Raw genomic sequence first — 16146 nt, 5'->3', positions numbered from 1 at the left:
ATAAATGTGTATATATAGGAAATATTTTGTAATGAATTGTTAGAAAAAATTGTAATTTTCAAGTAAAACAACGAGTTTTTAAATTTTGGAATTGCCGCAACATCATCGTTTTGTGTTCATCATTTTTGGTCCTTCGAGCCGGATGTTTCATTGCTTCTATCAACTTGGTCCTATTGCAACATATTAAGGATTCTCCCCGCAACAAACTTAAAAACTGTTATTAACTGAATAGTGTTGGTGCTAGTTTTAGCAAAATAAAAACTAAACCAACATCACCTGTGGGTTTCATTCAAAAATTCTTAATATACATATATGTATATTAGGGCGGGTCGATTTAAAAATCGCTCATTGCTCTGTGAAAATCGTATTCTAGGGATCAAAATAAGAAACTTTGCCGAAGGAACCATACCTCTAAAACGAATTCTGATGTCCCCCAATTTGGGTCGAACGAAAAATCCCACTTTGACCCATTTAGAGTACTCCAATCGAGTCCAAATGTATGACCGACCCCCACTTACTTTGGACGGCCGATCCACCCATGCCAGTGGTACAACCCCTGGAACTCCCCTGGGGGGTTTCCCATACAATCATTTCAAAATATCACCATTTTTGGCCTTTACATCAGAAAAGAAACTAAAAAGTTCGACCCAAATTTGGGGACATCAGAATTCGTTTTAGAGGTATTGTTCCTTCGGCAAAGTTTCTTATTTTGATCCCTAGAATATGATTTTCACAGAGCAATGGGCGATTTTTTTGCCTCCCCACAAATCGACCCGGCCTAATGTATATATATTAATATATATATATAATTAGCGCGCACACCCTTTTTATGTGTTTGGTGGAGTTCCTCCTCCTATTTGTGGAGGTGGTGGGACCTACAGTTTCAAACCGACTCCGAACGGCAGATATTTTTCATGAGGAGCTTTTTCATGACAGAAATACATACATACAGTTCGTAACAGAAGGAAGTATACACCGGACACGTTTTCAATTTTCCCCCAATCGATTCCTTCAAACAACCTAAGTTATAACAAAATTGTGTTTTATTTACATGAATGAAATACAAAAGTCATATTTAATCCAAATAATGACACAGTTTTAAAAAGGAACAAAATTATAGCTTTTTATATTAAGCTTTATAAAAATTCATGTCTCAAAACTAAGTATACAGTTCATCATATTATTAATTTGTGAAATCAAAAACATAATTAAAATCAAGTCCTAGTATTTGGTAGGATAACCATTAGACTTTGCAATCGCTTTAAGTCGTGATGGCATTGATTTCACCAAGTTTTCAGTTACAGCTGGTGGTATTTTATTCCATTCCTCTTGAAGGACGTTTTTCAGTTGTTCCTTATTTCTAATCGGATGTTTACGTATTTGGCGTTTTAAATGTTCCCGTAAATGTTCGATTTGTTTGGTATATGGGGGTGTTTTCAGCTGTTTTCGCACATTGTATAACAGCCACTCTCGTACAATGTTGGATGTGTGTTTACTCCAAGGCCCAATTTCGTAGCGCTTTCTTTTAAAATATTTAAATAACCATATCGGTCCATAATATTTTCGATAAATACCAAGTTTCCAACCCCGTTCGCACAGTGCCAGTCATATTGTTTGGATCTAATTCCGCGTTAACTTTTCTCCAAACTTTTTCACGGTCATCAGATCCGCAGATACTGAACTTGCACTCATCAGAAAATATGACTTGGTTCCAAAACGTTTGGTCATACTTTTCATGATCTTTTGCGAATGAAATCCGTTTACTCCGATTGACACTACTCACGAAGGGCTTTTTCCTAACATTGCGCCCATGCAAAATCCAGCGAATAGTTTGGGTGCTAAAGTTTTCCAGTGTCATTTTCAACTTCAGTTTTCAATTTAGGGGCACTTATTTTGGGGTTCGTCCTGATTTTCCGTACGGCTAAGCTTTCTTCTCTGAAGCTTATCAAACGACCGATTTCTCGCAATGATTTATGTTCCTTGTGATATTTTATAATCACCTTTTTTAAATCATCAGAAAGCTCTTTTCCTCTTGGTGCCATTACTAAAAATGTCGCAAAAATTAACACAAAACGTACTCCCTAAATTTTTATACTCGCTTTAATTATTTCCTTTTAATAGCTTTAACTTTTTTAATCAATACGTAAAAATAAATGTTATGCTAACTGAACAATCGTTTGCTTTTATATTAATTTTTGTGACATAAATTTCGCTGGCATTAAAGACAAAGCAAAGCGTGGATAACGGTACCTAAAATTTGCAGCTAAATTAATGCGCATATGAAAGCTTAACCCACAATTACCATGTGTAAAATATTTTCATTACATATTATATTAAGGAAAGCGTTAGCGTCAAACAATTCCATAAATCAGGCTCCTGTATACTTATTTATGTTACTAACTGTATGTATGTAGAAAGATGTATTTATGTATGCGGGTTTGATTTTCGCGCTCTTGTTGAATGATTTTTGATATGCCGATATTCATTTGATTTGGTTGACGGAATTTAAAATGATACTATTAGGGGTACTCGCACCATTTTCTTTACTTTGGCGGTTTCAGAAACATATGTTTGTTTTGTTGTAAAATACCATATATGTGCTGTTAGGTTCATCAAAATTTTATAATGCATACTTTCAGGCGAGTGGCTTTGAAAGCACCGGATTTCCATAACCTTTCGAGCGATGTGTGATGAGAAGCTTGTCTGCGATGTGATTTGAGTCTAAAATATATAATTCCCTATATACGAATTATAGTGCCAAATATGCTATGCAGTGACAAAGCATTTAACAGTTTGTAAGCAAATGGAATGTATGGCTGGTAAGGCGAAATCGGTTTGGCGTTGTCGAACAAGCTCGGCTACTAGCAGCCGCTGCGCCGAGTAGATGGTTTTACGCTTTTACTACAGACCGCTAGATGGCGCGGTGTTTCATCGGTTATCTTAGCGCACAATGTTAATGAAGTGAGAAGGTACCAACAGAGAATGTTAATGGAATTAACATTCACTGGTATTATCGAACGTTTGAACGAATTCGAATATTCGTAGTTCATTGATTATTCGAATAATCGAAGTGTCGAACCTATTCAAATAGTCAAGGCGAATTGAGTACTGGAGGTGGCGTCTTCCCGAAACAGTTACTTTAGTTTTCGCGATTTTGACAAGTCTCACGCCAGGTTCCTTACCAATACAAAACAAACAAACAAGACGAGAAATTTCATGCTAGTAAAAATTCAGCGAATGACTTGGTAATATTTTGATTTTTGAGGTTTAAACTGAACAAACTAATGAAAACGTAGTGCCGTGTCTTAAATTGTGAATATAAAGACTCCAAATACGGTTTTTACGTTTTTATGCGGAAGATGCCATGGGAAGAAAGTATATATATGTGTGTATAATTTCTTGTGTTTGGTAGTTCATATTGCTTTCGCCTACTCTTCTTTTTCACAAACAAGTATGTAATTCCTCTTTCTTTTGCTTGTTTATTCATGTTATTGTAATCTAATGTTTTTATTTTATCATCCTTGCTATGTCCTCTCGACACGTAATTTGCCCCATAAATCAGTAATTCGCAAATTACTCGGCGCATTCGTAATTCACTTAAAAGTAAGATTTTACTTTACTTTATAATTGGTACAATTTTTAAAAAATCCTTCGGTTAATTGGAAAATTATTTTTAAAGCAATTATAATTCAGCAAAGATATCAGAGCTCTCAGAAGAATTGAGGAGTTCGTTTCTAAAATATTTTTAATAAGAATTTTACAAAAACACTCACGGGTTCATATACACTTTTTAAAAGCCTAACTTTCTTCCGAGAGAAGCTTCAGAGGTTAATAATAACTTCACAGTTCTCAGAAACAACTGCAAATGCTCCTCATAGAGGCCAAAATACCGGTTAGTCTCCTCCACAATTCTTAAGATGTCCACATACAATTTTTCTCACAATGTCTTTTTTTAGCTTCCATTATTAAAATTTTACTTTTTCCGGTTTTGGTTTGGACATAAGTAAGCCGTCGATCGGATGGCACTTGCATAAATATCAGACCTTATTTTAATGACATTCGCGCAAACATTAAAATTTTAAAATTTAAGTCTGTTTCTGAATTTCTTTTTAATACGAGATAGAGAGAATTCTGTTTTTACACGCTAGATAAGCTACCAAAAAATTCGTGTGAAAAGAAAATTAGGTGAAAGCTACATATATTGAAAAATCCTTTTTAGAGTTCACTTAAGAATTTATTTCGTTTTAACTCATTAAATATAAATATTTTGAAAATGAATTATTAAACGGCGAGAGCAAAATCTACCGAGTCTCACAGACTTTTCCTGAGACTAATTTAAACGCTTCTTACATGTGTCGAAAAATCTCACTCCATTAGATTCAAGAAAAATTCATACAATGTTGAAAATCCTGGTAACACAAAACAATTCGTGTAAAAAGAGAATTAGGTGTATAAGCATTTCGAGAACATTTTTTTCTTTTATCGGCGTATGCCGAACTGGTCAAAGTTACTTATGGGATATCAAATATTAAAAAAAGCTCGGCGTTCACTATTCAAAGTAAGTAGGTAAAAGAGATAAGTGCTGTCCCCTGTAAAGATTATTATACAAAAAGTAAAAATATGCCATATTGACGTAAAAGTTTTGATATTTGAGTTGGGATCGGTGAGTTGATTGAAGTACTATACATTTCGAATCAAGCGGAGTGAAGGAATTGATTATAATTTTTTTCCGATCGGGGCAAAGTCCGAAACCGGGTTCAAGCTCACAAACACTTGCACCAAAGGGTATTATAATTTCATTCACATAACGGTGTTATGTAATAGCATAAAGGAATGCACATATTCGAGGCGTGTTCAAAAAATTTCGGGGGCCACGTAGATTCGATTTCGATTATTATTTTCCTTTTATGTTGGTACACCCGTCTCGAAGATATGTTCACGATTTCAGCAATATTGTAAATATTTTAGTTTGTTAGTGAGAGGTATAAATAAGACAGGTGTTTGCGTGTTCGGCGATTTTCTGCTATCAAAAGAAATGGACGAAAGAAGTTAGTGCTCAAAAACACATGAAATTCTGACATCGGCACATGGTGAGTCAAAAAATGGTAACAAGTGGTACAAGCTTTTCACAGAAGACCGAGAAGATGGGAATGACGACGCTCGCTCTGAACCTTCTAGCACATCAACAACCGCTTATCCGCCTATAACATGGTGAAAAAATTTCATAGCTGTGGCCAAGATCAGACCGTTAATCGGCGGCTCTCAGTGAATTTGAAAAATCTTTGATTGGCTGATGTTACAGGGTCATGACAGAGCTTTGTTTACGAAAAAACTAAGATTGGCTTGGTGATATATGAAAAAAAACAGTTAGTCTTCAGTTATGTTATTTCTGAGCAACGGTTGATTGGACGAATGTGTGATGACGATGATACTCGTTCAATCTATCAAGAATGGTGGAATACAAGATTGCGCCTTCCGAATTCATTGTGGCGTCATGCCCCGAGAATATACAAACAAAACGAAGAGAAATTACTTGTTGTGAAGAGGAAGAGTAGGCGAAATCAATAAAAACTGCCAACCACGAGAAAATATACGCAAACACACACTTTCTTGTCATGGCGTCATTCGCATAAAAACGCAAACAAACTTAATTTGGAGCCTTTATATTCTTTTTGTGCTATCACGATTTAACACGTGGCATCTCGTTTTCATTAGTTTGATCAGTTTAAATGTCGCAAATCACAATAGTACCAAGCCATTCACCGAATTTTTACAAACATGTAATATCCCTTTTTTGTTTTATTTGTTTTGTATTATTATGGTGCATGGTAACGGTTTTCGGAGGGCGCCATCTTCTTTCTATTCACCTTGGTAAGCTATCATCCTTGTTGCTGAGTACCCGGAGACGTGGCAGCCTCCTCAATGATGATAGATTACCAGGTGTGGCCTTTAGATATGGTAAAAAACGAAATTGAGCGAGTAATTTCGTGCCATATCATCGAGTGCTCGGAGGCAGAATACTGCCGCGGCAAAGTGGCATTTTTAGAATCCGATGAAAACTCGCTACAAATATATTGTAACAAAATAAATCAGGGCTGACACACGCGTGATATTTCCAATATTAGCTATTAAACTAACGTTTCCAATACATCAATATTTTCGGACACCCGCAATTTGACAATCGAAGATACATGCATAAATAAGTAAAAAGAAGGCATATGCAAATACAAGTGCGTGAATTTATATATGTACATATGCGCATATACATACATATATTCGCTCACTTAAGTAGGAGAGAGCAAGATATCGAACGTTGCCGTTCGTTTACTTTGTTCGTTCCGCGCTTTCGCTTGTAGTTCATTCAAGGTAACGGCAATGAGCAAGGTAACGACAAATGAGCAAGGTAACGACATATGAGCAAGGTAACACTAATGAGCAAGGTAACGACACATTTTTTCGTGCGTGCAGCCGGCTAAATCGAATTATAAGACGTTATCACGTCAAAAGTCATATATCTCCTCTTCCAGATGTGATATCAAATTAAAATGTACACAGATATCTACTATTAATCAACCTCACTATGACGCAATATGAACCGTCCTGCAAAATTGGTTCGTGTTGAATTATTAATATTAATATTTCATTTAATATAATTAAATTACATTGAATATAATCAGTACCACTAAGGCTATCGGCTATTTCTACAATATATTTTGATGCATACTAACAATTTGTGCGAATAATAATAATAATAATATAATAGAGAGCCCCACTGGGCAGGTTTCAATGTACGTAGTTTCTTGAATTCGGCTAAAATTCCATAGACGTAAACAATGTTTCATGTTATTGGCAAGCGGGATCCATTAAAATTTTCCGTATGAGGTAAGTATTATTGACAGTTCTTATTTGCCACCCTGCATTAAATCAGTCTGGTTCTGTTGATTTTACCATTTTTTTAATTTTCTGACCTTTTTGGAAACAAGTCTTTTTAGATTCATGTTACGGTCTGATGTCTCTCATGTGTCGTCTAAAAATACGTTCTTCGCAGAATAAAAAAGGAGTTTGTAAATTCTTTTAACCAGGTTTAAAAATTTTGATTGTTGTTTACAAAAGCCAACAACTCCCTTTTCGTAAAAATTATTTTGCTAAGAAGAGCAACTCTAATTCTGAATTTTATTGACACATACAGTTTTCGTTTAAGTTTTCTGAATTTCTTTTGAACGATGCCCAAATGCAGGAGCCGTTTGGTCGCGCGCGCGTCTATCTCACTGTGCTGCTGCTATCGGAAGTTTTTCTGGGCTTGGCTATTATTATCGTCACGGGTATATATCAACGCATACTGGGCGCCTACATGGCAGGCGTTGAAAGAAAAATGCTAGGCGGTCAATTTTTCAACACCTACATTCTTGGGTTCCAGCTCATGGTGGTGTATGCTTGTAGCATTGCCATGTGGTCCTCCCTATGGTCTCGCCGCTGCTCACCCAACGTCAACTTGCTTCTTAATCTTTGGATGTTCTTTGGTTTTGTGGTAGTTTTCTGCGGATTCGGTACCATTTGGTCATTGATCACCTGCGCTGATGCATTAGAGAATACAGCAGAAATGTCACTACTTAAGGGAATTGATCTTTACTACACCTGTCCGGAGTGGAAGCTTCTATTGGACGGACTGCAATATCACAAAGAGTGTTGTGGTGTACACAGCTATAAAGACTGGATGAAGGCCTCTTGGATGCCAGAAGAGGCAACTCAATGCCAGTCAGCGGGAAGGTGAAGTGCTAAATAAAAAGTTCCGTTCACCCCATAAATTATATTCCTTTGCCTATTTATACTTGCAGCGGGGAAACCGCCTTAGCGCCATACGCCTGCTGTAAGCACTCCTGCGCTTCTTGTTTCGAGAATTACATTCCACGCACCGACAACAGTCACATTCCGTATTTGACACTTTCGCAGATTAATACTGAAGGATGTTTGCCGCTTTTCACAAACAAAATGTGGGAGATTCTATATGTATTGGTAGCGCTTGTACTGATCGCCTTTAAATTGGACGTAAGTGCTCATTGAGCAGCAACTATATTACATTACTCTTTGGTATGTAAAATTTTCAGCTCATCATTTGCTGTTTGGCGAAGTATATAATACGCAAGCAAGCTGATATTGACAGCTGGTGTTGTGAAAATGAGGCTTGCGATGACGAAGATGGGAAGCCGATGGTAGTTGTGGTGCGTCTAAACGTAATAGGTTGAGTCTTTGTAACCACATAAATTTAAATTTCAGAAATGTCCGCCAACGCGGTGTGTCAAATTTGATGGCGAAGAGAACACAAATCCTCAAATTTTAACAAAGTTAGGGAAGCCAAGTGAAGGCTTGAACGATCCTTGCAACTGCTGCAGCGGCGACAATATATTGCGCGGCTATACCGTTAGGCAAGAGATAATGCATATGCCTACACCGTCACCCACCGAACGCCCTGCACGTTTTTGCAATTGCAGTGGTGGTGGCGGTGGTGGGAATGAGTCCCGAATCCTGCATTAAATAAGATTAAGTGACATTTGTATTTTATGCATTTGAGTTTTATTATATGTATGTATATTTCATATCTTTAGCACTATACCTATGTATTTATTATGAAGTAGGTTTACTATACATCCAATAAACGACTTGTTTTGTTCAGAGCGTGGGCCTTACAGGTCAAAATCATATTGAAATAAAGGGTGGTTAGGTTTCAGGGGTCGGTGTTGATTTTGAATAAAATACAAGTTTTTAGGAAATTATTGTCATTTCTATTTATTATGATAATATTGGTATGGTTTAATTACTTATGGGACAAAATATTGGCCAAATGGCCGTCACGGCCTCGGTGGCACACCTCCCAAGACCACCAAATGCAAATAGTTCCTTGTCTAAAGGGTGCTTAAGTTTTAAGGGCCGGTGCTGATTTTGAATAAAATACAAGTTTTTAGGAAATTATTGTCATTTCTATTTATTATGATAATATTCGTATAGCTCAATTATGTATGGAACAAAATATCGGCCAAGTGGCAGCACACCTCCATCCGATAGTCCAAATTTTCGATGACGCTGAGGCATAATTGAGGTTCTATGCCGTTAATGTGCCGAATTATCTCATCCTTTAGCTCTTCAATTGTTGCTGGCTTATCGACATACACCTTTTCTTTCAAATAACCCCAAAGAAAGAAGTCCAACGGTGTCGTTGACGTTTAGGTGTGATTCACATTCAACATCGGCCCTTGAAATTTAACCACCCTTTATTTAATGACATTGTAGTGTTTAGGTGCAAAACATTTTGGAAAGTACATAATAGAAAGTATGTTGCAAAGAATTCAATGTTTTCTTATAAATATAGGCCAAATAATTACAAGAAATATAAGATAGTACAGTGGTAAGACAAATGCGCCTGGCTACTAAATCGGAGGAACTTAAGTAACCTGGCCTGTGTGTAGCTCTTCCACCCGGTCTTTACATGAGTAGGGGTTCGTCTATAATTCATGCACCTGAAAGCAACTGATGACGGTAATTTATGATTCTAATTGGCTTCTTCTTGATTAGTGCGATAACCGCTTAGCGGTTTCGGCGAGTTTATCAAAGCTCGCCAGACGTTTCTTCTTCGTGCTCTGTGCAACTCTATACTAATTTTTCTTTAGCATTGAAGATTGGATTTACATTCTTGCCAAACATATACATACATATAGCTTGATGTAACGTCTATATTTTTAGACTCCAAAGCCTAGGTAGTTGCTCGGAACAAAGAATTCAAAATCATCTTTTCTGACGAAGCGTATTTTTGTCCCGGCTGCTATGTTAACAAGCAAAACTGCCGCATCTGTGGATTGGAAACGCGCAAGTGTTCGTCGAGACGCAATGCATCCCACGGGAGTGACAGTTTGGCGAGGTTTTGCTAAACGATTTTTTGTGGCCGGAAATTGAAGAAATAAACTTGGACGATTTTTGGTTGCAGCGGGGTAGCGCCATGCCACACAACCATGTCATAATCAATATTTTGCGCGCCAAGATCAGTAATCATGTATCAGGCGTCTCGCCGATGTCTCGGCAATTTGACGCCGTAGACCTTTTTTGGGGTGCCGTGAATGATCGATGATATGTGAACAATCCATTAACGATTGAGGGAATATTGATCAATGTATTCATGAGATAGGGCGAGAAACCGTCACCGGTCTTAGAAAACTGGGTTAATAGGGCGTGCTAATGCGAAGTCAGTTCAGAGGCACCTGAATAAAATTGTGTTTCATAAATAAAGGGAATGTTTGCTATTTTGAATGAACCGAGAATATACCGAAAAAACTGATTTTTGTTGATTCTTTTCAGTTTTTAAAAGGAAACCAATGCATGGACCACCCTATATTATTATTTATAAGTATATGGACGAATGGCGGACGCAATCTATTGTACTCGTTCTCCAGTGTGGGCAGTTGAACGAAAACCAAAGACTTTAACACAAACCATTAGATTTGTCTTTAATTCATAATAATTATTAAAAATAAGATTCATCCCAAAAAGTGTTTGGTACGACTTATAATGATACGACACAAAATGGTAAAAATGTTTAAATTAGCAATGCTAGCAATTCAATATTTAAGCCAAATTAAAATTTAATCCAGACTTTCCATAAATCTCTGAATCGTACCAGATACCAATAGCGGCTATATTGAGCATCGCTTGGAGCTAAGAATAAGGATCTTCTGGTTTAAAGGCTGACGTTGTTGGTGACATTTGTGTTGTTTCGAAGTAGACAAACTACTTCACTGTAGGATGGAGAAAGCCGCACGCATTATTCCTCAATATGTGAAAAACCTTCAGAATGATCTCACACGCCCTTAACTATAACACAAATGCACAAATTCATCGAGATCTCAAAGTACTCACCATAATTGAAGAAATAAGAAAATATGCCACAACACACGACTACAATCACACTCAAACCCTCTTGTCACAGGCATAATTGTAAATCCCATAACCTTTACCAGACTCAATAGAAAATCTACAAAATACCTCATATGTTAATAAATTGGTCTAAATTATTATTTATCATAAAATTAGTAAATGCTGCACCACTGGGTGTATTCCATACTGTTTTCTCTTAAATAAATTAAATTGCTTTAAGTAAAGATATTGCTTGATGTTTAAAAAACAGAATCGGATTAAAAAATAATGATATGTGAAGAATATAAAAATAGTGTAAACGTTGATAGAATTTTTTTTATTATTTTTGCCGGCCTACATATATGTACATAGTAGTGGAATAGAATTATTAAAAGCTCAGATTGTGTAGACTTAACTCTGCCTAAAATTTAATTTATCTTAACTTAAAAAATTGGTATTGATTACTCAACACGTCACTATTTTGTTATTGTATCCTCTATTACATCTGTTTATCAGTTCACGCCTTATAATACCACGTGGAATAATTATTTTCAAAAATTATAAACTTCTAAGCTTTTAAAGTTAAGTTAAGTTTAACACTAACCGCTAACAGAGTTTTCCATATAACAGGTTGGGAAAAATAAGATAAGTTACGTAAATTAAGTCTGACTAAATGAGCTCTAAGCAATACAATACGAGTATATTCGACGAGGTGGTTTATTTTCCCTAGCTTTAAGCAAAAAATGTGCAATCCCGACTCAATTTCCTAAGAAATTAAGAGAAAAAAATGTTTCTTAATTGATTCTAACAGTTGTGAAATTCAATAACTAAGTTTTGTTAGAGGAACTGCCCAGCATTGCAACTTCTTATTAGCGCTTTGTATGTACTTATATGCACATGGAACATGTCAAGCGGCATCGAGTACAGGTAATCTACGAAACCAGTGCACAAGTGCATTTTGTTTTTTTAATTTCCATTAACGCCGGTTGGAGCGTAGAGCCAAGTGAATACTATCACTGAATCTGTGTGAACTCGAAAAAAAGTTCTAACAAACTCAAAAGCCAATTTTGTTTCGGAATCAGCTTCCACGTTTTACGTTCTTTAGCATTATTCTTCAATTATATTCCTTTGTTGTGAATAAAATTAATTCTTCTTCTATCTTTGAATGAAGAAAAGCAGCAGAATTTAAAAGTACTTCAAATGTAACGAAAAACAAATTTGTGAAAAATTTCCGACTGAACAAATTAACAGTTACGCATCTATTTGAGGTTCTTAAAAGTGATGCGAAGTCGTCGCCAATGAATGAGACTCGGTGCTACGATTTTTTGCAAGCAAATTTCTTAAAAATAACAAACCATTTTTATTAATTTCAATACTAACACTTTACTAATTTACTGTATAATTATAAATTAGTAAAATAAAACAGTTTATTCCGTCTGAATTGTATTTTAAAACTTTTCTCGGGCAAACGTAAAAAAATGCTGGGAAAATTTTACGAAATGGCGCTACGAAAAAGTATTAATAAAGTGCGCCAGATAGTGGCATGCACGATTAAGTAATTTTATAATGACAAATAAAAAAAAAGTTTGTTTTCAAAAAGTTTATTCACGTTTTTCTTCCAAACTAACCCAGTTGTTATTAATATTCAAAAATAAAGCACACACATTTTTACGCAAAATTAATCATCCAAATTTGTTTTTGAATAGCTTTTTTACTAAATACAAAAAAAAAAAAATATTTTGAGTGATGACAATATTTACTTTGACATGTAGGCGCTACACTGTTTGTCCGTTTGTATACTGCAGCTGTCCAATTCACAATTGTCAAATGTTATTGACGTACGACGCCATTGCAAAAACTATAAATCTTCTGATAGGATAGATACACCTTGTCCCCTGAAAAAATAAGTGGATCGTTTTTTTGGAATTGCTTTGGTTTTATTTTTGAACCAATTTGAAAATTTTGATATTTTTGTGTGGCTAAATTTTTCTTTTCTGTCATAAGCAGTCACGCGAGTCTGACACACTTTTTTGAAATACTTTGGGCGCTACAAATGAACTCAGTGATACCACTCTAGGACTTTCGAACTCAGTGATGGTTTTTTTGTAGAATCTGTGAAAATCGTAATACGATGGATTCAGTGAGAAAACTGATTGGTTTCTTAAGGCAAGGAAAAACTTAACAGAAACTTTCATGTACATATGTATAAGCTCCACCTCTTTTTGTGCAAAAGATAGTATATGCAGTTATGCCATAACTTCGAGTTTATTTATTCAAAATACTTCCCTCTGGCCTCGAAACACTGTTTTGTGCGATCTAAGAGCTTTTCGAAAGAGTGTTTCAGGTCATTGACCAGTATGTCCTTCAGGATGTCAGTACAAGCCTTTTGGATGGCTTCTACAGACGCAAAACGTTTTCCTTTCATGGCCAAATACAATTCTTCTCGTAGGTAGAAGTCACAGGGAGCCATATCAGGCGAATACAGTGAGTGATGGATGGTTAAAATGCGATTTATAGTCAAAAAATCAGTCACAGGATCGATGAGATAGTGCATTATCGTGCAATCATTTTTGTACCGATGACACAAACATATTATCACTCTAGACGCAATCACTTCACTTCCACTGAACCGAATATCACCAAGCTTTCACTGGAAGTCAGCTAGGCATGTAACTTCCAACGCACTAACTAATTAAAAAGATGGCGCATCAAAAACATTTTTATGACTCCAGTCTTATTTATTTTGGACTTCACCTTGTATGTATGGTTTCCGTTGAGTTTGGTTAAGGGGTGGTCTAGAAATTTGTAAAAAAATATACTGTGAAATTATCATGCGGAAATTCCCAATATAATAGCTTCTACAACCCATTAACTAGGTAGAGAGTGGTCCGCGCACTCCTGTACCTAAAACTTTAAACTCATTTATCTCGAAACCACTTTTTTCGGCCTGGTGTTGTCAAAAAAAAAAGCTATTCAATCGAATCGTCTGAAATTTTAATATGTTGCCACAACATCAATGACAATCGGTACTAGAGTCATATTATTTATTTATTTATTTAATATATGGAAAATAACAATAAATTATTATTTTACAATAAAAAAGGAGCACTAGCTGCCAGGGCTGACGGCTCAAGTCATATTATTATTTCAATTATTTCGTATTTTTTTGATTAAAAAACTGAAAAAACCCGATTTTTAGAGTGTCAAATTCAAAAACGCGCCATTTTGAAATTTTTTTTTATTCTAGTACGGCTACGGGTAGATAACTAATTTTTTTGGGTTTTGTGTTTCAGATAAATAGAAGAGCCAAAATGGGCAACACCGTCCAGGTTCAATTTAACGAGAGGGTTAACTTTAGCGCCATTTTTAAATTATTATCATTTTTGTATGTAAAAGAAGTTAAATAAAAAGCTAAAAAAATTGAAATTTCGTTTTCATTGTTTTTATTGCCTCCCAAAAAAATTAGCTAATAATATGTTCACATATAAGTAGATAATCTACTTTTTCGTGCTTAACTTCCAGTCCGTAAATAAAAAGCGAGGTTCCCCTTACAAAATTTCTCTCCCGAAATCTGAGATTATAAAATAATCCTAGATCGTTACCATACTTGTAAGCTACATCAGTAACTTTTTTATGTTCTTTTCTAACGCTAGTCGCCCTTCAGATTTAAATACCTTTGAAAATATGATCAATTTTATTTCCGCCAATGATTTCCTTTCCCAACTGCCGTCAATTATAATTTGGAAAAATACCGTCGATAAATAACTTTCAAATGACGTCGATAGGGTACATACATATATATATTACATATATATTACGTCAATTATTTATTGACCGATTGATCATTTGTCTCGTTTTCTTGATGGCATGTTGGAATAAGAGTTAAAATTTTGGCTCATTAAGGTCTTAATTCGTTTCATATGGTTTTAAAAGAAGAGGCCTAAAGTGCCTCCTATAAAAAAGTTCCTTCACCTTCCTTCACCCTGTGAGTAGTTTGACTTTAAATATTATTCGCAGCATTTTTCTATGACTGGGAAAATTAAGCTTTAGAGGAAATCGAAAATCTCTTACGGAAGAATGTAAAATCTGTTTTTTTAATGGATCTAGGCGATCTACGCAAATTTGGTAAAAGGTGTTCCAGATAATCGATCCATATTTCAGTAAAGTTGATATTAGTATCATGTGCTGCCATCTATCAAACGACGGCAAGACAAATTTCAGACAGATTGATAGGTTAGTTTGGATTTGGCAGCTATTCGAGTAAGACGTGTTTCGTGATTTTCGCTAAGATGGAAAAAGAGCAGTACCGTTCCGTAATTTGCTTTTTGTTTTTGAACTGGAAAAAATGCGAGGAGATAAAAGCAAAGTTGGATGCTGTCTATGGGGACGCTTCTCCATCTATAACCACAGTTAGATATTGGTTCAAAGAATTTAAACGGTGGTGAATATCCCATCGCCGCGATTGCTCACAACCATCAACAAGTAAATGCGGTTGTTAAATTCGAAGTAGTGTTTGGAGCAATTTAAAGCGAAGGAATTTTTGCGTCGAATTGTTACCGTTGATGAACCCTGGATTCATCGTCATTACATACCAAAAACTAAGCAGCATGGATTTCTCCCGGTGAATCTGCTCCAAAGGAGGCGAAAACAGATCCATCGGTCGGAAAGGTCATGGCACGATTATTTGGGATGCTAACGGCGTCATCTTCATGGATCCTTTAGAAAAAGAAAGATCGATCACTAGACAATACTACACTGAGTTTAGGGCTCGCTTTCGCAAACAATTGAAGAAGACAACAAAAAAAGGTGCTGTTTCACCACGATAACGCACCGGCACATTCCTCCGGAGTTGTCCCCCCGCATCGGATTAATGATCTGGCTACCTGCGACTTTTCTTGTTCCCTTGTTGGTGTTTTCATTTCTAACACGGCTACTTATTGAACCTCCTCGTAACATATTATATTATTATATTAACTGTTTTTACACTTCTCTCAAAAGCGGACACCTCCATTAGCGGACAAATTTTTCAGCCCCTTAGATGTCCGCTTAAGAGAGACTACACTGTAATTACACGAAAACACTTTTGTAGAACGATTTATCTTTTGCCTCAAAATTAGCCTCAGTTTCAGCGATAATCTCTTCATTCCAGCGAAATTTCTTACCAGCGAGCATTGGTTTGCGGTCTGCAGCCAATAGTCGCTGGGAGCCAAATCTCGTGTTGAATGTGGGAGCAGTTCGAAGTTCAAT

General features: G+C 36.0%; 1 protein-coding gene across 1 annotated transcript; it reads left to right on the top strand.

The window, feature by feature from the left end:
* Positions 1 to 7132: 7132 nt before the first annotated feature.
* On the top strand, positions 7133 to 8697 carry LOC129248013 (uncharacterized). The gene is made up of 4 exons (XM_054887413.1): positions 7133 to 7767; positions 7836 to 8046; positions 8106 to 8219; positions 8275 to 8697. The coding sequence occupies exons 1-4, from the start codon at positions 7232 to 7234 to the stop codon at positions 8530 to 8532; spliced, it is 1119 nt and encodes a 372-aa protein (XP_054743388.1). The 5' UTR covers positions 7133 to 7231; the 3' UTR covers positions 8533 to 8697.
* Positions 8698 to 16146: the final 7449 nt, after the last annotated feature.

The sequence above is a fragment of the Anastrepha obliqua genome, chromosome 5 (assembly GCF_027943255.1).
Source record: "Anastrepha obliqua isolate idAnaObli1 chromosome 5, idAnaObli1_1.0, whole genome shotgun sequence".
In the NCBI taxonomy this organism is placed as follows: Eukaryota; Metazoa; Arthropoda; class Insecta; order Diptera; family Tephritidae; genus Anastrepha; species Anastrepha obliqua.
This window is presented reverse-complemented; position numbering and strand designations above follow the sequence as displayed.

Coding starts and splice junctions, on each gene's coding strand:
- LOC129248013 (XM_054887413.1), top strand. CDS start 7,232: ATGCAGGAGCCGTTTGGTCGCGCGCGCGTCTATCTCACTGTGCTGCTG. Junction 8,047..8,105: donor TGATCGCCTTTAAATTGGAC/GTAAGTGCTCAT, acceptor TAAAATTTTCAG/CTCATCATTTGCTGTTTGGC. Junction 8,220..8,274: donor GGAAGCCGATGGTAGTTGTG/GTGCGTCTAAAC, acceptor TTTAAATTTCAG/AAATGTCCGCCAACGCGGTG.